The 25538-nt window shown below is 40.4% G+C and overlaps 1 protein-coding gene across 19 annotated transcripts in view; it reads right to left on the bottom strand.

Moving 5' to 3' along the window:
• Positions 1–25538, bottom strand: part of Adam22 (ADAM metallopeptidase domain 22) — a 254860-nt gene that overhangs the window by 60794 nt on the left and 168528 nt on the right. For 17 of the 19 annotated variants that reach the window (XR_005503424.2, XR_010065699.1, XR_010065700.1 and 14 more), the window contains 12 exons: positions 24179–24250; positions 23277–23443; positions 21949–22033; positions 20761–20851; positions 19506–19557; positions 14932–15031; positions 12963–13034; positions 12657–12749; positions 10454–10534; positions 3825–3875; positions 3548–3611; positions 1011–1116 (listed from right to left, as the gene is read on the bottom strand). Coding sequence is in view for 15 of the 19 variants with exons in the window: in XM_063286647.1 (XP_063142717.1) it covers positions 1011–1116; positions 3548–3611; positions 3825–3875; positions 10454–10534; positions 12657–12749; positions 12963–13034; positions 14932–15031; positions 19506–19557; positions 20761–20851; positions 21949–22033; positions 23277–23443; positions 24179–24250 (1034 nt within the window). In the remaining 4 variants the exon portion in view is untranslated. Of the gene's footprint in view, positions 1–1010; positions 1117–3547; positions 3612–3824; positions 3876–10453; positions 10535–12656; positions 12750–12962; positions 13035–14931; positions 15032–19505; positions 19558–20760; positions 20852–21948; positions 22034–23276; positions 23444–24178; positions 24251–25538 lie in introns of those variants that run through there. The other 2 variants (XM_063286646.1, XR_010065701.1) reach the window with 2 other exon arrangements.

Genomic DNA, 25538 nt, shown 5'->3' with positions numbered 1-25538 from the left:
GAACGAACGAACAACAGTATCAACTAACAGACCCCTCAGAGCTCCCAGGGACTAAGCACTAACCAAAGAGTATTCACGGGCTGGTCTGTGGCTCCCACTACATATGTAGCAGAGGACTGCCTTAACTGGCATCAGTGGGAGAGGAGGAGCTTGGTCCTGTGCAGGCTTGATGCCCAGAGAAGGTGAATGCTAGAGGGGTAAGACATGCACTTGGGCCCTGGCACTGATCTCGCTTTGGTTTCTTCATGTCTGAAATGAAGGCTTTCCTGATGCCATACAGACTCACTAACATGAGATGGTGAGTGTACTCAGCACACAGTGTAGATTCACTACATGATGACTACTCTGTTAATTAGCTATACAGAGATATCGAAATTTGAGCAAAGACCCTAATGTATTCAAAAGGGCTTAGAGGACTATTCTGGTAATAGTATGCTTGGCAAAAGAATTCCAGTAGAGGGAGCTCAAGGGATTTTGTAGTCCTTAGAGTTGGAGGGCTTGGCTATACAAATGACAGCACAGACACAGGAGGATACTTCACAATAATTGGCAGGGAACAAAGGGGAAAACAACCATGATCTATGTTTGGACAACATACAGAGGAAATATGGAATTAATTATTCTTACCTACACAGGACAATGAAACATTGAGACATTTAGCAAAGACAAAAGGTAGTTTAGAAAGGTCAGAGCTAGCTAATTCACTCAGCAGCATTGATTATGTGGCTTCAATCTTCCTCAGTCTTAAGGTGCTGGAAGGTTCTGTCTAGGTGAGAGAGTGTAGCAACTATAGCAGAGCCTTCTGGTTATTCTTGTACAAGGACCCTAAGAAAGAGGTCCAGGTCCATGTTGAGAACTGGAGTCCTGTGTGATGCTGGAGCTCTGGGGAAGGGAGAGGAGACTAGACCGGAGACCGTGCTTTACCGTTCACCTCAAACAGGAACATCTCACATGGACTGTATGCTTGTAAACTGAATGACATATGACCTCTGGGTTCCGTGAGCACTCACCGTTTGTTGCACTGTGTCCACGTGTCTTTGTCTTTCCCACAGTTGCCCTTCTCAGTCCCCTCAATGTTCAGTTTCTCATAGCAGTACCTGTCAGATGCAGTCACCTCTGAAGAAGAAAAGAACTGTACATGAGTAATGGAGGTAACATGGGACGCTGCCGTATGAAGCCATGCTCACTGTAGTGTTAGCAGTGACAAAAACAGGAATTTTACCATCCCAAAAGGTGTGCCATATCACAGAAGGCATGGGTACATCTTCCGTGGAACCTATTTGGATTAAGAAAGCCAAGTACATGTAGTCTCGTGAGGGAGGATAGACTTTAGACTGAGAGAATACTCCCCAGGATCTGGCACTATGTAGGGAATTAACCTTGAGTATTTATTTTAATCACAGCACCTGATGCATAACTTCTCAATCAGAAACATTAAATAAAATGGGCAAAATGATTCAAATGCTATGCAGTATACTTGGATTCAAGAAAGAACAGAATAATTTTTACCTCATTTACTAATTCTTAACTGCTATAAAAATATTTTATTATGCTTTGAGATGATATTGAGTTCATGCCAACTCTTTGAAGGTAAGTGGAACTTAAGATATTCCAGCATCTTCGCTGATTTTTGTCTTTTCTGAAGCCAGCATATCCGAGACACCTGCTAGATCAAAATGATTTTCCCACCAGCCAGAATAAGACTATCAGTTCAGCAATTGGGAGATGAAGACAGGAGCCTTATCATCCTCTCCCACAGGAGAATCAAGGCCAGCCTAGGCTACAAGAACTCCTATTTGAAAAAAAGCAAAAAACAATAACAAAGACTTTTGTAAACTAATCAAATGCCGATTGGTGATACAAGTTAAGTATTGCTAATCCAAAAATCTGAAATGCTTCATGTTTCGAGACTTTTCAAGAGCTAATAAGATACCACAAAAAGAAAATATCATGACAATATGGCACAGTGAGTAATGAACTATGCAAGCATGAGGACTTGGGTTCAATTCATGAACAAAGCCAAGAATGCACATGCATGTGCCTGCAACCCCAGAGACATGGGGTAGGGCGAGGAGAATCGCTGGGGCTTGCTACATGCCAGCTGAGTTCCTGGTTCAGTGAGAGACCCTGTCTCAAGAGAATACGGTGGAGAGTGATGGAGGAAGATTCCTGATATGTCCCCTTCTGCACACAGGCTCATACACCATACCACGCATACATATCACACACTCACACACTCATGCTGAATAAATACTTTCTAAAAAGAAATGTACATGTCCTAATATGAGGCAAAATGTCTCAGTAAAAATACAGGTGCATTAAGGATACTAAAAACATTACATAAAATTAACTGCATGCTTGATTGCACCTCATTATCTATGTACAAGTGTTCCACAATCTTCACGTTTCTGGTATCAGGCATTTTCAATAAAAGATACTCAACTTGCACGTATTAAATGGTAGCTAAGTGCATTGCTAGTCCCTCACCTGTTTTGCTCAAGCAGAAGAAATAAAAATAGTGCCCCTTTATTTAGAGTACAAAGCTGCCTGGCTAAATTTTCTCCTTAGCTCAATGCTTCTCAAGAGACTCAGAGAACAATGTTTGTTTCCCAAAAGGATTCCAAGTACTACGACATCTAAGGACTGTGATTCATTTTACAGCTTCTCCTACTACAAACTGTCTTTTTAAAAAACTTCAAATGTGCAGGCCTGGTAGCATGTGCCTGTGAGCCTAGCTTGAGGCAAGCTTACAGATTCAAGGTCTGACTGGCCAAGGTATATGGCTGGGCTACAGATTAACACTCTACCTGCACCAAAAAACAAAACAAAACATAAAAAAAGAAACAAAACAAAACACAAACATTTTAAAGGGTTAGAACAAAAACATCTTCCAAAAATATTGGCTATTAATTCTGGGAAAAATATTTAACACAAACTTTAAATACAAATTTAGATTTTGTAAATGTAAACACTAATATTTAGATAAAAATGGCAATATTCTCCTTTAAAGCTCTGACCGATTTTGAGAAAGATAACATTAACATTTCTGTTCTTCACAAGTGAGCTACTTCAGTAGAAGGTCACCTATAACTGTGAAAGCCAGTTGGAGCTTGAAGTTGACAGTTGATAAAAGAAACTCTACTTAACATGCTTAGGTCTAAGACAAGGATACCCTACCTAGAGACCATGTCCATCCCATATGGCTCTACAAGGCCAGATGGGATCTTCTGCCGAAGGGCACTCAGCTGAGGAGCTGAAATCAAGACTGCTCTCCAAGTTTTGCATCAGGCAGGTTTGCCTGCCCAGCAGCAAAGACACCTACTGCCTTATTCACAGGCACTGCCAACCAGCCAGAAACTGTGGGGCCACGACTTTTCAAAAAAGGTGCCTTTCTCTAATTCCTAGAAAAGTGTTCTTACTCAATCTTGCAGTGGTTTTGAGAAGCCCCCAGTTATGAAATGGTCAACAATTTACTTCTAGCTCATAGACCCTAATAAAAGTGTGCCAATGCCGTGTGGAAAAATGATCAAGCCATGTGGCAACTTACTTTGCCCCCAGATGTATTTGCATTGTCTATCTCTGGTTTTACATCTTCCTCCAAAGCAAATTCCCTAAAACGAGAAAATGAACACCCATCAGTCAGTGGTAACAACATTACTACAAAGTGGGAAAAGGACATACAGTTGGGGAACACATCACGTGAGTGTTGTCATCTGAATTGATTGTGACCCATTCAAACTGATCTTACTGAAATATAATTTTAGTGTTTCTTTCATGCTGGCACTAAAATTCATGGGAATTTTAGGTAAAAATGAGTGGCTTACCTGAGTACCATCACACGAATATCCATCCATTTTATGCACATTGGGGGCACACTAGGAAAAAAAAGAGCCAACTATCACCCAAACTCGGACCAAACATCAGGCTAACCCAATCCTGTTAACGTTCTCATTTTATATAATCATAGCTGATAATACACCAATTCCCATAAACCAGACATAAAGGCAGATGATTAAAAGGAGGCAAGAAGAAATATACTGAATGAGCATCCCTTGAGAACTATGACATCTACCAGAGACAGAGAAAAGAACTTACTAGAACGGCTTGGTAGATAACATATGCATTAGCAGATGCTTCATTCAGACTCCCTAGTCTTTAGAGAAGGAAGTGGGACTCAAGACAAAAGCCAGGAACAGGTCCCATCCGGAGAAGCCATAAGTACACTTTCCTGCCTTTTACGACAAGGAGCAGTATAGCCTTTCACTTAAAATCCTGGGAGTGCAGGACGCAGCAGAGAAAGAAAAGGCAGGAAGATGGAGAGGAGAGCGACCAAAATGAAATACATCTGAAAGTCCACTAATTTGTTAATTTGTAAGCAAACTTTCAAAATAAAAACAAAAATATTTTTTAAAAGACAGAAATGGTGAGGATTCTGAAAGGGGGCAGGGAGAAGGACTGGAGCCTCTGCTGTTAGTAACTTTGGGAAAGAATGTTATACTTCATCACATTGCCTTTCCTTCAAGTGGCTTAAAAATTATAAAGTACTCTGGTGAGCACACAACCGGCTGGATATGGTTTACTACTCCAGTGAGAGAAAAACCCAGGTTAGGCAGTCTATAATTAATTATTATAGAATTATATATTATACTTGGGGAAGATGGCCAGTATAAAATGACAGGGAAAAGATGTGCTGGAGAAACCAACCAATTATTTCTTCTCTAAAGCCATCATCTAGCCTTTTCTACAGTCTTGATGCTTAAGATACAAGTAAAAGGTAACGAGAGACTTCGCATCCTGTTTATTTCTGTCACAGAAACTTTTTTACATCATTAATGTGTAATTTCATAGACACCATTTATAATGGATGTAACATATTAAAAGAAGGGAACAATCCCCTATAACAATCTCTATCAAGGTTCAGCCAAACTCAACACTGCACCTCCGTGAACCATGGAGTTAGGGTTTGTGATTATTTAATAATTCCTGCTCATCTATAATCACATCGATGTAGTACCCTTATACCTAGGAGGCTTAGTGGTAATTACTGTCATTAATAATGCCACCAGAGCTTAGAAAACTCTGCTAATTACATGGTAAAAGGGGGGAATACTCTTACATAAAGATCTCTTTGTATCCTTTAGATCAGTCATTTTTACCATTATAGACATATCACTTCTTAATCCTTCTTCTCTGGAAGCAAAGAAGAATGTTGGCAGTTCTTGCCCTGCCAGACGTGCATTTACGTTTCTACGGTTTTGTTAAATAAAACCAGCTCCCTACAGAAAACATAAATTTCTCTACTAGCCTTGTGTTATGTGGTCACTGGGAAAGAAGAAGATGCCCATTGTGATGAGTAGCCCACCTGTCCCTTCTTCCCAGGTTTATTTGTTCAGCCAAAACACAGCCAGGTGTGTGGTTATGTTGCACGTGACATCATGCGAGATTTTGCAAAGATGACAACAGAAAAAGATGCTAGTCAACCATGATGGGACCCATGAGCTGAACGTAGAACATTCAAGAACATTGAACCCAAGAGCTCAATGGTAGAACATTTGCCTGGCAAGCATAAGACCTTGGTTCGTGGATACGCAACGAGGACCCTGCATTCTGCTGCCTACAGGAAACACACCTCAGAGACAAAGACAGACATTACCTCAGAGTGAAAGGCTGGAAAACAATTTTCCAAGCGAATGGTCAGAAGAAGCAAGCTGGAGTAGCCATTCTAATATCAAATAAAATCAATTTTCAACTAAAAGTCATCAAAAAAGATAAGGAAGGACACTTCATATTCATCAAAGGAAAAATCCACCAAGATAAACTCTCAATCCTAAATATCTATGCCCCAAATACAAGGGCACCTACATATGTAAAAGAAACCTTACTAAAGCTCAAAACACACATTGCACCTCACACAATAATAGTGGGAGATTTCAACACCCCACTCTCATCAATGGACAGATCATGGAAACAGAAATTAAACAGAGATGTAGACAGACTAAGAGAAGTCATGAGCCAAATGGACTTAACGGATATTTATAGAACATTCTGTCCTAAAGCAAAAGGATATACCTTCTTCTCAGCTCCTCATGGTACTTTCTCCAAAATTGACCATATAATTGGTCAAAAAACGGGCCTCAACAGGTACAGAAAGATAGAAATAATCCCATGCGTGCTATCGGACCACCACGGCCTAAAACTGGTCTTCAATAACAATAAGGGAAGAATGCCCACATATACGTGGAAATTGAACAATGCTCTACTCAATGATAACCTGGTCAAGGAAGAAATAAAGAAAGAAATTAAAAACTTTTTAGAATTTAATGAAAATGAAGGTACAACATACCCAAAGTTATGGGACACAATGAAAGCTGTGCTAAGAGGAAAACTCATAGCGCTGAGTGCCTGCAGAAAGAAACAGGAAAGAGCATATGTCAGCAGCTCGACAGCACACCTAAAAGCTCTAGAACAAAAAGAAGCAAATACACCCAGGAGGAGTAGAAGGCAGGAAATAATCAAACTCAGAGCTGAAATCAACCAAGTAGAAACAAGAAGGACCATAGAAAGAATCAACAGAACCAAAAGTTGGTTCTTTGAGAAAATCAACAAGATAGATAAACCCTTAGCCAGACTAACGAGAGGACACAGAGAGTGCGTCCAAATTAACAAAATCAGAAATGAAAAGGGAGACATAACTACAGATTCAGAGGAAATTCAAAAAATCATCAGATCTTACTATAAAAACCTATATTCAACAAAACTTGAAAATCTTCAGGAAATGGACAATTTCCTAGACAGATACCAGGTATCGAAGTTAAATCAGGAACAGATAAACCAGTTAAACAACCCCATAACTCCTAAGGAAATAGAAGCAGTCATTAAAGGTCTCCCAACCAAAAAGAGCCCAGGTCCAGACGGGTTTAGTGCAGAATTCTATCAAACCTTCATAGAAGACCTTATACCAATATTGTCCAAACTATTCCACAAAATTGAAACAGATGGAGCCCTACCGAATTCCTTCTATGAAGCCACAATTACTCTTATACCTAAACCACACAAAGACCCAACAAAGAAAGAGAACTTCAGACCAATTTCCCTTATGAATATCGACGCAAAAATACTCAACAAAATTCTGGCAAACCGAATTCAAGAGCACATCAAAACAATCATCCACCATGACCAAGTAGGCTTCATCCCAGGCATGCAGGGATGGTTTAATATAAGGAAAACCATCAACGTGATCCATCATATAAACAAACTGAAAGAACAGAACCACATGATCATTTCATTAGATGCTGAGAAAGCATTTGACAAAATTCAACACCCCTTCATGATAAAAGTCCTGGAAAGAATAGGTATTCAAGGCCCATACCTAAACATAGTAAAAGCCATATACAGCAAACCAGTTGCTAACATTAAACTAAATGGAGAGAAACTTGAAGCAATCCCACTAAAATCAGGGACTAGACAAGGCTGCCCACTCTCTCCCTACTTATTCAATATAGTTCTTGAAGTTCTAGCCAGAGCAATCAGACAACAAAAGGAGATCAAGGGGATACAGATCGGAAAAGAAGAGGTCAAAATATCACTATTTGCAGATGACATGATAGTATATTTAAGTGATCCCAAAAGTTCCACCAGAGAACTACTAAAGCTGATAAACAACTTCAGCAAAGTGGCTGGGTATAAAATTAACTCAAATAAATCAGTTGCCTTCCTCTATACAAAAGAGAAACAAGCCGAGAAAGAAATTACGGAAACGACACCCTTCATAATAGACCCAAATAATATAAAGTACCTCGGTGTGACTTTAACCAAGCAAGTAAAAGATCTGTACAATAAGAACTTCAAGACACTGAGGAAAGAAATTGAAGAAGACCTCAGAAGATGGAAAGATCTCCCATGCTCATGGATTGGCAGGATTAATATAGTAAAAATGGCCATTTTACCAAAAGCAATCTACAGATTCAATGCAATCCCCATCAAAATACCAATCCAATTCTTCAAAGAGTTAGACAGAACAATTTGCAAATTCATCTGGAATAACAAAAAACCCAGGATAGCTAAAGCTATCCTCAACAATAAGAGGACTTCAGGGGGAATCACTATCCCTGAACTCAAGCAGTATTACAGAGCAATAGTGATAAAAACTGCATGGTATTGGTACAGAGACAGACAGATAGACCAATGGAATAGAATTGAAGACCCAGAAATGAACCCACACACCTATGGTCACTTGATTTTTGACAAAGGAGCCAAAACCATCCAATGGAAAAAAGATAGCATTTTCAGCAAATGGTGCTGGTTCAACTGGAGGGCAACATGTAGAAGAATGCAGATCGATCCATGCTTATCACCCTGTACAAAGCTTAAGTCCAAGTGGATCAAGGACCTCCACATCAAACCAGACACACTCAAACTAATAGAAGAAAAACTAGGGAAGCATCTGGAACACATGGGCACTGGAAAAAATTTCCTGAACAAAACACCAATGGCTTATGCTCTAAGATCAAGAATCGACAAATGGGATCTCATAAAACTGCAAAGCTTCTGTAAGGCAAAGGACACTGTGGTTAGGACAAAACGACAACCAACAGATTGGGAAAAGATCTTTACCAATCCTATAACAGATAGAGGCCTTATATCCAAAATATACAAAGAACTCAAGAAGTTAGACCGCAGGGAAACAAATAACCCTATTAAAAAATGGGGTTCAGAGCTGAACAAAGAATTCACAGCTGAGGAATGCCGAATGGCTGAGAAACACCTAAAGAAATGTTCAACATCTTTAGTCATAAGGGAAATGCAAATCAAAACAACCCTGAGATTTCACCTCACACCAGTGAGAATGGCTAAGATCAAAAACTCAGGTGACAGCAGATGCTGGCGAGGATGTGGAGAAAGAGGAACACTCCTCCATTGTTGGTGGGATTGCAGACTGGTAAAACCATTCTGGAAATCAGTCTGGAGGTTCCTCAGAAAATTGGACATTGAACTGCCTGAGGATCCAGCCATACCTCTCTTGGGCATATACCCAAAAGATGCCTCAACATATAAAAGAGACACGTGCTCCACTATGTTCATCGCAGCCTTATTTATAATAGCCAGAAAATGGAAAGAACCCAGATGCCCTTCAACAGAGGAATGGATACAGAAAATGTGGTACATCTACACAATGGAATATTACTCAGCTATCAAAAACAACGAGTTTATGAAATTCGTAGGCAAATGGTTGGAACTGGAAAATATCATCCTGAGTGAGCTAACCCACTCACAGAAAGACATACATGGTATGCACTCATTGATAAGTGGCTATTAGCCCAAATGCTTGAATTACCCTAGATCCCTAGAACAAAGGAAACTCAAGACGGATGATCAAAATGTGAATGCTTCACTCCTTCTTTAAATGAGGAAAAAGAATACCCTTGGCAGGGAAGGGAGAGGCAAAGATTAAAACAGAGACTGAAGGAACACCCATTCAGAGCCTGCCCCACAGGTGGCCCATACATATACAGCCACCCAATTAGACAAGATGGATGAAGCAAAGAAGTGCAGACCGACAGGAGCCGGATGTAGATCGCTCCTGAGAGACACAGCCAGAATACAGCAAATACAGAGGCGAATGCCAGCAGCAAAGCACTGAACTGAGAATAGGTCCCCCGTTGAAGGAATCAGAGAAAGAACTGGAAGAGCTTGAAGGTGCTCGAGACCCCAAAAGTACAACAATGTCAAGCAACCAGAGCTTCCAGGGACTAAGCCACTACCTAAAGACTATACATGGACTGACCCTGGACTCTGACCCCATAGGTAGCAATGAATATCCTAGTAAGAGCACCAGTGGAAGGGGAAGCCCTGGGTCCTGCTAAGACTGAACCCCCAGTGAACTAGACTATGCGGGGAGGGTGGCAATGGGGGGAGGTTTGGGAGGGGAACACCCACAAGGAAGGGGAGGGGGGAGGGTGATGTCTGTCCGGAAACCGGGAAAGGGAATAACACTTGAAATGTATATAAGAAATACTCAAGATAATAAAAAAAAATAAAATAAAAAAAAAAAATAAAAAAAAGTTTAAAATAAAAATAACTTAGGAAATACAAAAAAAAAAAAAAGAATTAGACATGATGGATCACTGAATATATTTATTACATTGGCCCACTTAGAAAGTTTTAAAAAATTGTAAGGATTTTTGTAACTGAAAATGCTCCCCTTTTCTTGTGTTTGAAACGATATAAAATTCTATTATTATGGTGTTAAAAAAAAAAAAAAAGAAAAGAAAAAAAGAAAAAAAAAAAAAAAAGACCTTGGTTCGATCCCCAACCCCATACCTATACATACAGAGATTAAGGGAGGTGGAGGGGGAAGTGTGATGTGACAGGGACAAATGACATCTTGCCCGTTTGTATTTCTTGTCCCTGGTTTCCTTTACTCATCATGCATAGAGTAATTTTTGTAGGTTACCTGGCTCGAATTTCCTGAACATATTTCACGGATGTCACAGTCATTCACTGCCTCCCGGCACACGGTCCCCAGAGGCTGAAACTGAAAAGAACAACACTCTATGTGTAAAACTGTGAAAACATTAAAAAAAAATCCTCTCACAGTACCATATTAAAAGAAAAATGCAAACTGAAACTACTTTAAGATGACATCCTGTACAAAACACAGTTACTGAACCAACTGCTATTTTAAGAACTGCAAGAGATAGTTTCTTGTAGGTGATGTAACTTCCAGTAGTCACCACACATAAATGTCACAACATCCTGCTAAAACAGTACGGAGGTTCAAGGGCGAGTTATCCCAAGTTCTAGGAACTCTTCCCAAGTAGGCCTTGGATTTGGGCTTGGGCTTCCTGGTTTACGCTTTTATCTAATAGCTTTCGTTCCTGCTTCTTGCTCCACCTGCTGGAAACTGCAAAGTTAAGTTTGGACCACATAGCTGTTACTTTCCAGCAAAGCTGTTCTTTCCCTGAGTTTTCCTTCTCACCCCTTGCCTCATCTCTACATATTATTTAAACCTTGGTCTTCTACTCTTTCTGAATTTTCTATTATTTGTGCCTCTGGAGGGGTCTTGCGGAATTGCTTACTACAAATACTTCTTACAGGTATGATGCTGTGGGATCAATCTTGAGTCTCACTGGATTTACACACTGCAATTTAACTCATTAGACAGAGCAGAACAGGGACACGGCAAGTTATCAGAAGCTGCCCCCCATTTCACCCCTCTCCTCTTTCCTCTCCAAAATGATGACATCGGGAACTATGCATTTGTCCTCCTCTTCTCTTTCCTCTCCAAAATGATGACACCCGGGAACTAGGTCCATCTATGCGTTTGTCCTCCACTCATAGAAACGTGCACAGCATCCTGCTCCCTGACTTCCTCCTCAGAGCCTTCCAGGCACCTGAGCCACAATGAAATCATCTACTGAGAATGCTTTCAGACACCTCTTCAAAGGTTGCCTGAGATGGAGCAATGGGTTGGAAACAACATGGACCACTGCTAGCAGGGCTGGGGGTCGGCAGCAGCACAGCAAGACCTCTCTGAGCCAGTCTCTGCAGGTTCCTTAGCAACCTTAGATCAGAGCAGCTCAACGGTTAAAATCAGCATGACGGAGCCTATTCCAAAGTGTACTGGTGAGCCTTACCTAAAACAGAGGTATCTGTCAGGGGTGACTGTGCCCCAAATGGGATATTTCACAATACCTAGAGACATTTTGGTTGTCCTAACTAGGGCAGCACCTCTAGAATCTAATGGGTAAAACCCAAGGATGTTGCTAACCTCCTACAAAGCACAAGGTACAACCTGACTGCAGACAGAATGCCTTATTCTTATCCAGACTAGAATGTTGGTGTCAGCAGGGAGATCCAGATTTAAGATGTCTGTCATGAGCCAAAGGTGCTTAGCCCAACGAGGAGAGTTACCATGAGAGCTTTCTATGCCTTTAACTCATTGAAGCTATCCAGTCAGCAAACAATCTTTGAAAGGACCACACATGTTCATTTTATCCACTCAACAAATATGAACAGAATCTATGCTAATTACTGTTCAAACGTGAGGCTCTGCTCCATAAACACATAGTGATAGATGGTTCCTAAAGCTCACGGGTCACAGAGCATTATTATCAGGTAATGTACGAGGGGAGGTAAGCCCTAAATAACTTTTAATCTTGATGTAAATGTTTAAATATTTGGAGGTAAGTCTAAAGAGGAAATGGGATAGGAAATAAAGATGCATTCTCATCTGTTTGTCAATTTAGTATTATCTTATCTAAAAGATCCCTCTTGTTCCTTATGTTCCCTGAGGATGTATCAAGCCAGTCACTAAGAAAAGAAGACGACATTGAACATCTTCCACTCTAAGAGTAGTTAACACCTGGTTCTCTTTAAGGTGTCTGCACACAGGGAGCTAGGATGAAAAGGTAGTCTCTGAGAAGTAACAGTTCAGGCCCTAGCTCCTGTACTGGTTTTAAGACATTGGGTAAGTTACTATTAAATGGGAATACTAACCAAAGCCACAGAAGACTTCAGGGGGATCTTGTAGCCGCTGGAAATTCAGACATTTGCTATGTGTTAGATAGGGCTGTTGGGTTATACATGCATAGCCTTACCAGTTTAAGCACAAGCCTGCCTTTCAACCTTTAGCCGTTAATTGGCAAATTATTTACCTTGCACTTTTTACAACACAGGCCATCACTGCATTGAGAGTCCTGGGTCAAGGTGCATTTCTTACAACACTCTGCCCCTTCAAGGGCACATTCCTAAGGAATATAAGCAGTTGTAAAACATTAGAAAATGCTGTCATTTTTTTCCCAAAAGTACCAAGATAACTTTTTAAAGCGCATGTTCAAACTCATGATAACCATCATCCACCCACAAATCCCACAAAATTTCAAAGACGTAATGCACAGTACTATTGCCAAGAGCATGGAGCTAGCTCCCTAAAAGGGATCCTCAAAATGACAGGGACTTACCGCAGGGGTGCCACAATCACACTCCTCTCCGGTTTCAATGAAGCCGTTTCCACACTCGGGAGGATCAAGAAGCTGTGGGAGGGAAACCAGACAGGGCTGAGGTATAGAAACAACAACATGAAAAACTCACAGGGCTAACGGCACAGCAGCACACCTGGTGTATACGCTGTCCACTCTCACTCTACTTTTACTTACCTCAGAGCACAAAGGACCACTTTAGACCCTGGAACTTTAGAAGGTTTAGTCCTTCGTATTTACGCTATATGTGCACCAAGTAGGATACAGTGAACGTCACCACCGAAAGACGATCTAGCCATCGACAAAAGCCAGCTTGACAGGGAAAGTCCACTTCAGTAAGAAAGCAGGGAATGTGGAGTGAGGAATCCTAGACTACACTGTCACTCAGCACTGGGTAAGGAAGTGCTTAACAGTACAGCGCATGCTTGGTCTGCCTGTGTGTGTGTGCGTGCGTGTGTGTGTGTGTGTGTGTGTGTGTGTGTGTGTGTGTGTGTGAGGGAGGTGGGTGCTGGATTCAACAGCCAGTGATAAAATGCATCACAGCACAACGAAGGAAAGCACGAGATGATGACTTCATAGCAGAGACTTGACTCTTAAACACCCGTCAGTGATAGAAGCCGACCTTCTAATTCATCAGCGGCGTAGAACTGTCACTGGGGATCAAATCTAACCACCTGGGAAAATCCCCTGGTTATTTTTTTCGGTGGTTAACAGCACCTGCTGCTCCTGTAGAGGACCAGGTCCCATTCCCAGCACCTGAATGCCAGCTCACGATCGTCTATTCCTGGAGCTCTGACAGTCTGGAACTCGTTTGGAGTCCTGAGACGAAAGGTGTGCCTGCAGCTCCCATATACGTATGCAGGCAAAACTCGTAAAATTAAAAAATTAAATCTTTAAAAATATTTTTATGTCTACACTAAGGAGGGCTGTTCTAATTTCCCCTCTTGGGATTTAATTTTAATCCCCTCCCACTGCATGTGTGCCTGTGCCTGTGCCTGTGCGCTTGATGCATGAGAGTGCGGGTACCTGCAGAGGCCAAAAATATTAAATCCCGTTGAGCTGCAGTTACAGGAAACTGTGCGCCACACAGCACGGATCACAGGGAGGCTGCATGTGTTAACTGCTGAGCCATCTTTCCAGCCCTTAGGGTTTTTGTTTTGTTTCGCTTTAATTAGCTTTTGTCAGCATGCAAAGAAATGGGGTTCAGGGTGGCATTTTCAGACTGCACCTCTCCTTTTCCTTTTTTATTTTAAGACAAGGTCTCAGTATAGCCTCGGTAGCTCTGGCTCAAGCTGGTTTTGAACACAGGGCGAGCTTTATTATTTCTTAGCTTCCTGACTGTTAAAATTACAGGCATGAGGCTCCCAGGGTCTGAAGGTGCTTCGTGAACAGTCTCTTTTAGATTAGAAAGTGATCACAAAATTATTGTGCCTACTAACTTGTTCAACGTGAAACAGGCCTATGTCTGTGAACACTGCTTTGCCGAGAAGAAGTAACAATTAGTTCTTGGAATTAAAGAGGTTTTTGACCTAATCACAGGGAGATTTCTAAGCCTATTTTACTTTTTAACTGTCATCATTTTTCTGTCTTTTAAATATAGTTTGTCCAATGGCGATGTGTAACATTAGTGAACTGTAATTACTGTTACTTAGCTGTGTAATATTAATTTAAAAGTTAACCAAACTTTTCACGTTACAGAACAAAAATACATTCGCGCACTTTTGTAGCTAGAAAGGATGAAAGAACACAAAACAAAATTCCAGGTAACGTCCACCAGCTAGCCACACCATCAGAATAAACCCAACCTTCCCAGAATAAAGCTAGACTTGAATTACAGACAGGTAGCCCATCCGGTCAAATAGAAAAGTTCTCTTGTAGATCAAACAGATGGAAACTGGTGTTGGCGACAGTGTAATGATTCATAAATAATTAATCTCGATCACCTTATTACCTTGGAAGGCTTGTTAAACAGGCAGGCCCCTCCACCGCTATTCAGGAAGTCATGATATTCCTCAATATTGCACTGAGTGAACTTTTTAGGAAGATAGTACCTGTAGGAGATCATACAGTGAGTGCCCCGGTGCAGTGTTAGCCTCCCTTGTTTACCTCCTAGTCTCACAGGTTCACAGCGCTAAGATTTATACATGCATCCACCATCATGTGTCTAAACAATTAGCAACACGTAGTTGCTGTTCATTGCTCATTTATTTGCATGGCACCTATCACTTAAACCAAAGACAAGAGACTTTTATTTCCTAAAGAATGAATAATTGGCAGCTAGCTGCAACTCAGACATCAGAGAGTTCTACAAAGTTTATAATTCATACTACATGGCCTATAATTTTAATATGTGTCAGGTCATGAAAGTCAAAGAAAATCTAAGGGAATGTTCCGGGCTGAGGTAGGTAAAGAAGTAACGCCCAGTGAGATGCTGCACTCTGCAGCTTTGGCTGTAAATGACTTTGCTGGTGCATGGGTCAGTCTTGGATGTGGAGAAGGATGGCTCTCCCCACTCCACTGTGGCTGGATGGAGTCGGGGTTCCTGCTCCAGGAAATGTTCCCAAACAGGAGCACCAAACAAGCAGCACAGCGTTCAGGGAACCAATGGGATTTTTTTCCAACTGACCTTGTGACTTTTTCTAAACTTTGAAGTTGTTTTAAACTTATGCTAACAGAAGAAAAAAAAAGGTAATAAATGGCCCAGAGGGAAAAAGAAAGAGAAAAAAATGTCAGTATATACTAAGAATCCTCAAGATATACACACCCCTTTGGATCAAGTCATTCTTGATGTTAGTGTTTTTTTTCTTACAAAAATAGCTATATGCACAAAGAAATACACACAAGCATTTACAGTGTCATAATGTAAATAAAAAGAATGTGAGCATAACTCAAATATCGACAAAAAATAGTTAACTAAATTCTAAATAGAATAAATAGAAGAGCATGAAGTTAATAATCTCAATTTCAAAAATTGGTTTGGAAATAATGGGTATTGAAAAATGAATGTTTACATATGTGGCAAGAGCCAAAACTCATAAAACAGCAGTAAAAAAGGAAATTAAACACTTAATTATAATGCAGTAACTTGTTTTTAACCAACTGTGACTACCAATGGAGAAAGAAAACATCGATTTTATCTTTACACCGAAAAATAAACTGTTTTATGTCGAATTTTTATTTAAAAGGAAAAACAAGATAATATTGAGTAACTTTTAATTATTTTATTTATTGTTTTGTGTTTTGAGAAGTGCTTACTACATAGTCCACTTAAAGTGACACTCCTATCTTTACCTTGCCAGTGACAGGATGACAGGCGCCACTATGACAGTGAACACATGTGTTATCACGTCTCTCTCCCCAACCTTCAAGGACTTATTTGTTTATGGCATACTAATATTCATAAATAAATTGTTAGAATCTATTATTATATGCTGAAACTAATTTTAATTATTACTAAAATACTTCCCGTACCATTGTATTGGGTGTAACTCATCTAAACTCTTCTCATTCCCTCACTCAGCTCTCCTAAATAGACAGATTATTTGTAACATGAAAAGTCTCTTCCATCAGCTCCTTCCTTTTCCCTTTTGCTGACTCCTGGCTGGTCTTCTTACCATGTTCCCTTCCAGTCCACCCTGCATGTCTCTGCCAGATCGTCCCTTATAAGTAGGACTTTCAAGTTCCCTATTTCAAGTTCCTTCTGCTCAACACTGAAACAGTTTCCAACTCCCAAAGTAACATGTCACTAATTTTCAGCACAGAAGCCTTAGATGTCAGTCTTTTTTGAAATTAGCCATGGCAGTACATGCCTCAAATCCCAGACCTCCAAAAGTAGAGGCAGGAGGAGGATAAATTCAAGGCCAGCCTGGGACACAAGGGTCCCTGTCCCATGGAGAGAAGCAATCTATTTTGACTTTAGTCCTGCAAAGGTACTCACTGGGGTCCCAGCCTATCCAGGCATCCTGCAAACATTACAAAAAGGAAGCCTGGACCATTCCAGAGCCCGTGGCAATCATGAGAAACAAATCTTCCATATTTTTAACAGTGAATCTGTTTTCTGTTTTATGTACACAGTTGAAGTTTACAGGTCACCGAAATTTGCCTTCCATTCTTCGGGGTAATGTATGAATTGTATTCAATATGTCCTCAAGTAAACTGGTGGTATTGATTTCAACCGTGCTGCCAACATTAGCGGTACCAATGACGGTCAGGAAGCAAATGTGTGAGCACAAATCCATGGGGAACACAGATGATGCTGAACAGAGATCAGACTGCAGAGCCATTTCAGAGGACACTTACACAAAAGGGTTTTCTCCTGAGTGTATCTTTTTAATGGATGAAGAATTCCAAGGGAAAAGCTACCAATATCTCAATATTCTTAAAGCGACTATTTGATTTCTCTGTAATGATTCTTCTCACCATAGAGACTGTCTGTACAAATTTAATATCACTAATCAGAAATAATCATATATATTAAATAAAAAACTTGAGGCAGGGTCTTGCTGTTTAGTTCTGTGTAGACCAGGCTAGCCTCAAACTTACAGAAATCTAGCTGCCTCTTCCTCCCAAGTCCTGCGATCGAAGGTGTGTATTACCATAGTTACTTTATACCGTGGGGAGCCCTGTGGGAGGAGGCACCAAGACCTACGATTGGCTCTCTAGCACTCATGTAAATGCTGAACCTAGCAGCATCCATGTGTAACTCTAGCAGTCGGGTTATACATGGATCCCTGCAGGTGAACAACCAGCCAGCCTACCTAATGGATGTGCTCCGGGTTCAATGAGAGATTCTGTCTCAAAAAAAAAAAAAAAAAAAAAAAAAAAAAAGGTAAAGTACAATAATGGAAGAACCCAGTGGTCACCTCTGGCCTCCATGTTCTCATGCATGAACACCTGCATACTCCTTCGCATGCACACATACATCACATACGAAAATTATCACGCATGGGTTAAAATCATAACCAACTGTAGAGATGGTTAGAAATGAGATGAGAGAGAGAGAGAGAGAGAGAGAGAGAGAGAGAGAGAGAGAGAGAGAGCGAGCAGGGGAAGATATTCCAGAGAAACAGAATTTATCCGGGAAATCAAGGAGTTGAAGTTTAGATATATTAAACAAATGTGGAAAAGCTAAAAAAAAAAAAAAAAAACCATGTGTACATGTGTAGCAAATCAAAAATGCTAGAAACCCACAAACAATTATAATAAGGAAATAGATTAGAATCGTGGGAAATGAGATGGTTAATGAGACTAAAGATAATGGGTATATAAAGCATCTATGCACTAAAGTAAGAAGTTTGAACCTTATTATTTTTACTTGCTTGATTTCTGAGACAGCCTCATGTATCTTCGGCTGGTTCTAACTCATGACATAGTAGAAGGTAACCCTTAACTTGTAGTCCTCCTGCCTCCACCTTCCAGATTCTGGGATTACAGGTGTATGCTACCTCACCTGACAGAAGTTTATTATTCTTCAGACTGTTGTGACTCACAAACACTCTGGGTAGCACACTGGTATTTAGGAAACAATGCTACATATTTGAAATTATGGATTAATCTTAAAAAATATAATATCCAAGAAAGCAAGAGACATGAAAATATGCATTATGAGACACATCATGAATCATAAGTGTGAGAAGCAATGCTGTTTTACATATATACATACACAAAGACAGACAATATTACAAAGAACATATGGGTTATTACAAAAAAACATATAAGCGATGACCAAAATCAAAATGGCAGCTGCCTTGCTGAGGACGAAGGGCAGTGAGGGAGAACACAGTCTGTGCCTCACTTTGGAAAACCATCCTACAAGTGTGTGCAGTTTTCTCCTCCCTAGCATTAAGGCTGCTGGAAGCAGGAGTCAGGAGGTAAGGCATAAAGCCTGGAAGATGCCCGAGAATGGGGAATTCCATCAAAATAATAACAGCACAAGAGAAGTGAGCTCTAAAGCAGGGCTGAGTGATCTGGCACAAAAGGAACGGTTCTAAGAATTTATTTAGAAAAATTAAAAGACAAGACTTGAAGTCTGACAGTGGGTGAAGAAGACAGGACCACATGAAAATGAAAATCTTTCAGAGAAGTCTACATTTTTCTTCCTAACTCCTTTTCCAATGACCCTGAGCTATCACATAATCATAAACGTGGGCCTGACACAGCTACAAATACAGGCCACAGTTTTTTGGTTTCATTTTGAGCTTCCATTTAGTAGCTGAATTGAAAGTGATAAAAGGCAGGGGTGGGGCATTTAGTTAACAAACCTAACAGAAGGAGAAAGTGGGCTTCACCTCATTAGAATTCTACCCTGAGACTGAAAAAGTCCCTAGTGACTTCTCCTTAACCTCTCATTGTTTCTGTTGTCGTTTCATATATTTTGTTTTAAATAAGTTATTTTGCAAAAGTATTTGATGTGCAGGGCCATCAAGAATACTCATTTCTGATTTGCCTCCTAAATGCCTGTAGTGCGGTTCCATGCCCTAAGTTATCCAGCATCAGTCACAGGAAGGTAAGGCCGAAGTGACTCACCCGGTGTCTCCCATGATGCACCCGGACCAGGTGTCCTCACATTTACACTCACCTAAGAGACAAGGAATGCAGGGACCTGTTACAAACTGAACACAACTGCACTGAAGTGGCTTTCGTTTTTTAACTTTGTGTCCAAAATAGTTTTTAAAAGCTGCTTTGTATTGTACTGACACAGAGGCTTTGGCTACAATGTATAAAAACAAAATGCATTTGGACCCCATGAGGGTCATATACATTGCCCCATGTACCACAAATGGTCATGTTTAAAAAACACTTAAAGTAGCTACTTGGAAGACAAACAAATACCAGTGAAATAGTGAGAAGTTAGTGGCACCCCATAGGACCCCCAGGTTCAGCAGCTTTTAGGAGAAATACTGCAGGGCCTTCCCACTGTTAAAACCCTCTGGGGAGGGGGTGCTCTGGGAGATGCAGGAGAGAGTCACTACTGCATAGACAGAAAGTTCTCAGAATCAGGCTGCCTGACTTGAAAATCCTAATTTTCACTTAACATATGTTTAATCCTGAAGACAACAATATTCTTTTATGATCTATCCATTTCATCTACAACAGGTGTCCGATTACATCTGGAAATTTAAATGAGTAGATGGATATTTGTAATATGGCATTCAAACGTCCGGGAAATAGTGGTTCCCCATAAGAGGTAATTCTCATTATGAGTATCCAGATTTATAACATTTGTTGCAATAATAATTAAACAAACACAGATATAATGAAATTGTTGCCTCAAATGCCATGGTTTTGTTCATAGAAAAGTTAACTTTACCTACTTTGGAATGTTTTTTCTTCATGGATGCTAAGGCTGGTCTAGTTGTTCTACACCCTCCTAGGCCTTGCATCAGGTCTGCTCACAACAAGTAAGTGCTGGGTCTTGAGCCATATGCAGGTTAAGAGAACCATAATAAAACACAGTCTAAGTCCCTAACCACTGAGAATTCTCCACTAGAAAAGTCAAATTACAAAATGAGCTATCTTTGTCCCTTCTTGGGTTAAATTCAGCTTTGACCTCATCACCACATGTCTTCACTGTTATACATGGAGAATTTTTCAAAAATGACGTAATTATTCCCTTTATTACTTTTAAAAGCAACATTTTGTTGCTGGTTTCCATATCTTGCCCTGTTGCCCATCATCATGATCAAGCAACTGAACTTAAAAAAAAATCTCATGCTAGAAAATATTTAACAGGCTGTCTATCTTAATAAAGACAACTAAATCACACAGGACTAAGACTTACCACTCGCTAACTTCCTCTTGTCTGAGATTATACCGATATTGTGGGCTAGCGACTGAGCGAGTGTAACTGCCATTAAATCCGTTTTTCCAAACTGAAAAACAAAACCAAAAGATATGTAAAGGAATATTGTTTTCTATTTAAGATAGGCTCAAGAAAACAATACCAACAATTGAAAACAAGTCATCTCTAAGCATTTTCTTTCTTTGTGCGTGTGAGATATGTTTTTGAGACAGGGTTTATATGTTGCTTAGGCTTGCCTTTAACTCACGGTAAGCCACCTGCCTCAGTCTCCTTGGTGGTGGGATTATAGGCATGCACTACCATACCCTCAACATTTTCTTTAGCAGAATCTGAGCATCCCCTAGCTAGTATTGACCACGCACTGGGGATTAAATGGTAGCAAACACATATAAATATGATTAAGTCCCAGAAGGAAGAATATGACTCAGAGAAGCAGTCATCTCATAGCTTGGAAGCATAAATATAAATCTGAATCCAAATTTCACTTGATATCATTCCCGAAAAACTTAATCACTATACAGCATTAAGCTGGTCGTTTGAATAATACGTGATGAGACTTTATGTGTCTGACTCATTTTCGTCCCGTGCGGGACAGAAAGCAACTTTAGCAAACAAATTCAATGAGAGTCAGGAAGTCAGGATGCTCTGCAGCCAATCAAATCTTTAATTTTCCGTTTTGTGGACCTCCTGAGATTGGAGCATTTTCCTTTACAATGTTCCCATTACGTTCAGTGTGTTAGGAGTAAGCACTTCTCCATGGAAGCTCTTCTCAACCTTTTGACTTTCCCCAAATTTTTCAAATACTGAAAAAAAAAGGAGGAAATATCTAATTGGTTTGTTAGGTGGCAACCCAATGCCTCAGAGATTACTCAAATTCGGAAAATCCTCATTCAACAATGTAAACTCTTAGGCTTTATTCTTATTTTCAATGAAGGTTAACATACAGATACTCTATGAGCTGCTTCCTCTGGAAATTATTCAATACAGAACATGAGTATGACCATCGAGTCATATTTTGTCCTCTGGGCACATGAAGGAGCCATACTGATGACTAATGAAGCAGTCTAGCATCTGGAGACTGTGGCCCCGGAGCAATGACTCCTGAAGTATTAGGAGAGCATTTTCAACCATCATACCACTTTGTATTGCACAGATGTTCACACCTACTTCATTCACGCCTCCTCCTCTCAGCAGCGAGCAAATCCCACCAATATAAGCCGCCCCGCTCCGGCTACTCTCAAATTGACTGCCCCTTTCAGAAAAGGAAATGAAAAGGCTTACTGCTCACAGGTCCAACATCCAGGCCACTCTCAGAGTTTATTTTCCAATTTGTTTTCTCTACGTATACAATATATTCCCCAGGTAAGGAAGGAATGTGAACATTATTTACACACATGATTTCTTTCTTAAATAAAAAGGTTTCTGAGGATTGGCTCCCCATGCCATCAGTAAATATCTTATAAAAAACATACCTATTAAAATCAATTGACAGTAATGATACACTGTGAACACAAGACTCATTTTTGTAGGGTTTTAGCCCAAAATAAATATCTTAAGTAAAATTAATGACAAAATATCAGACACTCGTAAAATGAAGGGCCATCGACAAAAGAATCAGTATATGCTCTTCAAAAGTATCAAATTCAACATGGATAAAGGCTGAGAAAAAAAAATTTCAATGTAAAGGAAAAAACAATCAAACACACTGCCCAGCAGCGTACTGGATGCTGAAAGACACAAATGCAGCTCTAAAAGGGCGTTAAAAACGACTGATAAAATCCAAACCCAGACTCTGGATTACGTAAGAATGTTCACGTGGTGTCATTATTTTTCAGAGACTACAGCGCGTACTTCAAGTATTTAGTAGTACCATCTGTCTCCAACTTATACTTAAAAAGGAAACAAGAAAAAAGTGCAAGTCTTGAGTCTGGGTAAAGCATACGGGCAATTTCCTTGTCAGATTCTGGCAATATACCTCTAAATTTGAAATCAGATAAAAATGAAAGGTAACAACCAAAGTGCATCTTCCACATCTAATCATAATTCTCCTCAATCGTTCTGATTTCAGATAAGGTCTTAAGATGCTACAGAACATGTTTCGCTGTTCTGTCAATATGTTAAATGCTAAAAGGAAGAATACGAGAGTGAGAGAAAAAAAATAGACAATAAATTCCGGAGACAGAGCTCTTACCTCAGAACCCACACCAGAGAGGACAGTGACATTTAAAACATCGAATGCAATGAATCGCTAAAACTCGGCCTTTACTCATTGAATGCTCTGATTCAACATTGGGAAACTAATCAAACAGACATCCTAACTCACATCATTTACATAGCAGGAAACTTTCAAACAGTCTGTATTTCAAAAAACGTCTTCCAAACGCCCCGCTACATTATATCATAGTCGTATTGTGGTGGAAGGATACATTTTAGTCAGGAGAAAGAGAGCATTCGGGGTGGAGTCAGAAGAAGTAAGCACATTTAAAGTTACATACGAGAAGAGATGGACTGCGTCAGCCTTCTCCTTGATAAAATCCCTCCTGTATTTCATGAATTCACGCAAGGTGACCAGTGGGTTTTCAGATATGGCGAACTTGTTGTCAGCAGCCCAGGTTTCCATGGCAACCAGCACTATCCTAGTCTTAAGTTGGTCCTTATAGATCTAGAGTAACGAGATGAAAGCACGGGCTGCACATGCGGTAAAATCAGTTGATGAGGCACTACGAAGCTCCTTTCCTGGAAATCACTTTGCTTTAATTAAAGAGACATTAGCGTTCTTAAGAGAGATCGTTAATTTGGTAATTTGAATCCACTTCCCTTAAGGAACTTTGAGTAAAATTATTTACCAAGGAAAACCCAACAAACAAAGCACATTTTAGACACAAAAGTGGTTTTCTTTTAACAAATATCTGTGATCCATTCAAGGCTTTCCCTAAGTCGAATTTTTTGGCACCCTAGATAAATAATTTATGAAATCTTAAGTTTCTCTAACAAAAAAACATAATGATTCTATCAGGAATTGACTGCTACACAATGTGTGGTGCTGAGGAAAATGCAGACAGGGGAATTATTTTGTGGGCGGCTTGCACACAGTTCTGGGGATCTCTGAAAAGGCTTAGTTCCTGTACTGTCTCTGAACGGATTCCCAGATGGACACTGTGAGTCTCTTTGCTAAACCTCTATCCTATACAGTATGGAACACATAAGAACAAAACACAAGCTTATCTTTGGTCAGCCCACTTTTCCCAGACAGATGAAAGTCAGCAGAGTCCCTGGCGATGTCACCCAGGTCTCTGGGGTCATCCTTGCTAAAGTGTAACTCAGGAATTCGAACCTCAGCCCCTTACTACCCACCGACAAGCAACAATGGGTGACGCTGAATGGGGTTGGTACTCACCACGTCCGCCATGTTCACCACAGACTTCGCATAGGTATTTGTATATACAACAGAAAGCCGGTGCTTTTTAAACTGAAAGCAACAGATTAACAGTGAAGGGTGTTCAAAGTTACCAGGAAATAATCAACTTAAGATAGAATAGAAAATACCAAAACATTCCTAAGGCTTTCTTACAAAGAGCTCAGGGTAGGGCCTTGTTCCCCATCTGTTCCACAGCGGAAAGCTGTGGAATGCGGATCAAGATGACATCATCTCACATGTGAGATAAAGTTCCAAAAGCCCCAGATTGAGGGGCTGGAATGCAGCATATGCTATCCATGCTTGGTGCACAAGAGGCTCTGGGTTCAGTCCCTAGCACACCCCTCCCCACATTAAAAACAAACAAACAAAACCCTGCCCACCCCATCCACCTTATAAGTTTACTTTTGGGAGGTTTGTTCTTTTGAAAGCTGTCACGATCTATAAGACATGCCAAGGGATCGAGTAAATGCAAATGCGGCTTATGTGTAAGATTCTACAAGTTCTACATGGTTCTAGAGGACGAAGAAACCCTGTGGTACAAATCACAAGGAGATGGCTCAGAGTAAATGTGGGTCAAGTGTTTGGTTTGCTTGGCCTCAGTGGTATTCTTAAAGTCATGGCTTAATCACATAAAACTCACTTTCAATCTTTTTTTAAAAAAAGATTTATTTATTTAGTATATATGAGTACACTGTAGCTATCTTCAGACCCACCAGAAGAGGACATCAAATTCCATTACAGATGGTTGTGAGCCACTATGTGGTTGCTAGGAATTGAACTCAGGAAGGACCTCTGGAAGAACAGTCAGTGCTCTTAACCACTGAACCATCTCTCCAGCCCCAGTGTCAATATTTTTAAAGTGGCACTTTCACATGGCAAGCATTGAGACAAGTGGTGGATAAGGCAGGCCCTCGTGCTCCTACAAACTCTCATCTGTGCTCCTGGGAACACCCCTAGTGAAATACATCATATCAAACAAACACCATACACACACACACACACACACACACACACACACACACACACACACACACAGACACAGACACAGAGAGAGAGAGAGAGAGAGAGAGAGAGAGAAACATACACAGACACAGACACAGACACAGACACAGACACAGACACAGACACAGACACAGACACAGACACAGACACAGACACAGACACAGACACAGACACAGACACAGACACAGAAGTGGCTCACTGAGAAAAGGGGATGAGCAGACTGGGAGAGGAAAAGCCAACATGAGCACCTAACTTGGGACACAGAATCCAAGTTTAAACAAAAGGCTCAGGTATCAGAGAAGCCCCAGGTGGAAGGTGGCTTCCTAGCCACTTCTGA

The sequence above is a fragment of the Rattus norvegicus genome, chromosome 4, assembly GCF_036323735.1.
Source record: "Rattus norvegicus strain BN/NHsdMcwi chromosome 4, GRCr8, whole genome shotgun sequence".
NCBI classification, from domain to species: Eukaryota; Metazoa; Chordata; class Mammalia; order Rodentia; family Muridae; genus Rattus; species Rattus norvegicus.
The sequence above is the reverse complement of the archived record's forward strand: the minus strand, read 5'-3'. Positions and strand labels throughout refer to the sequence as shown.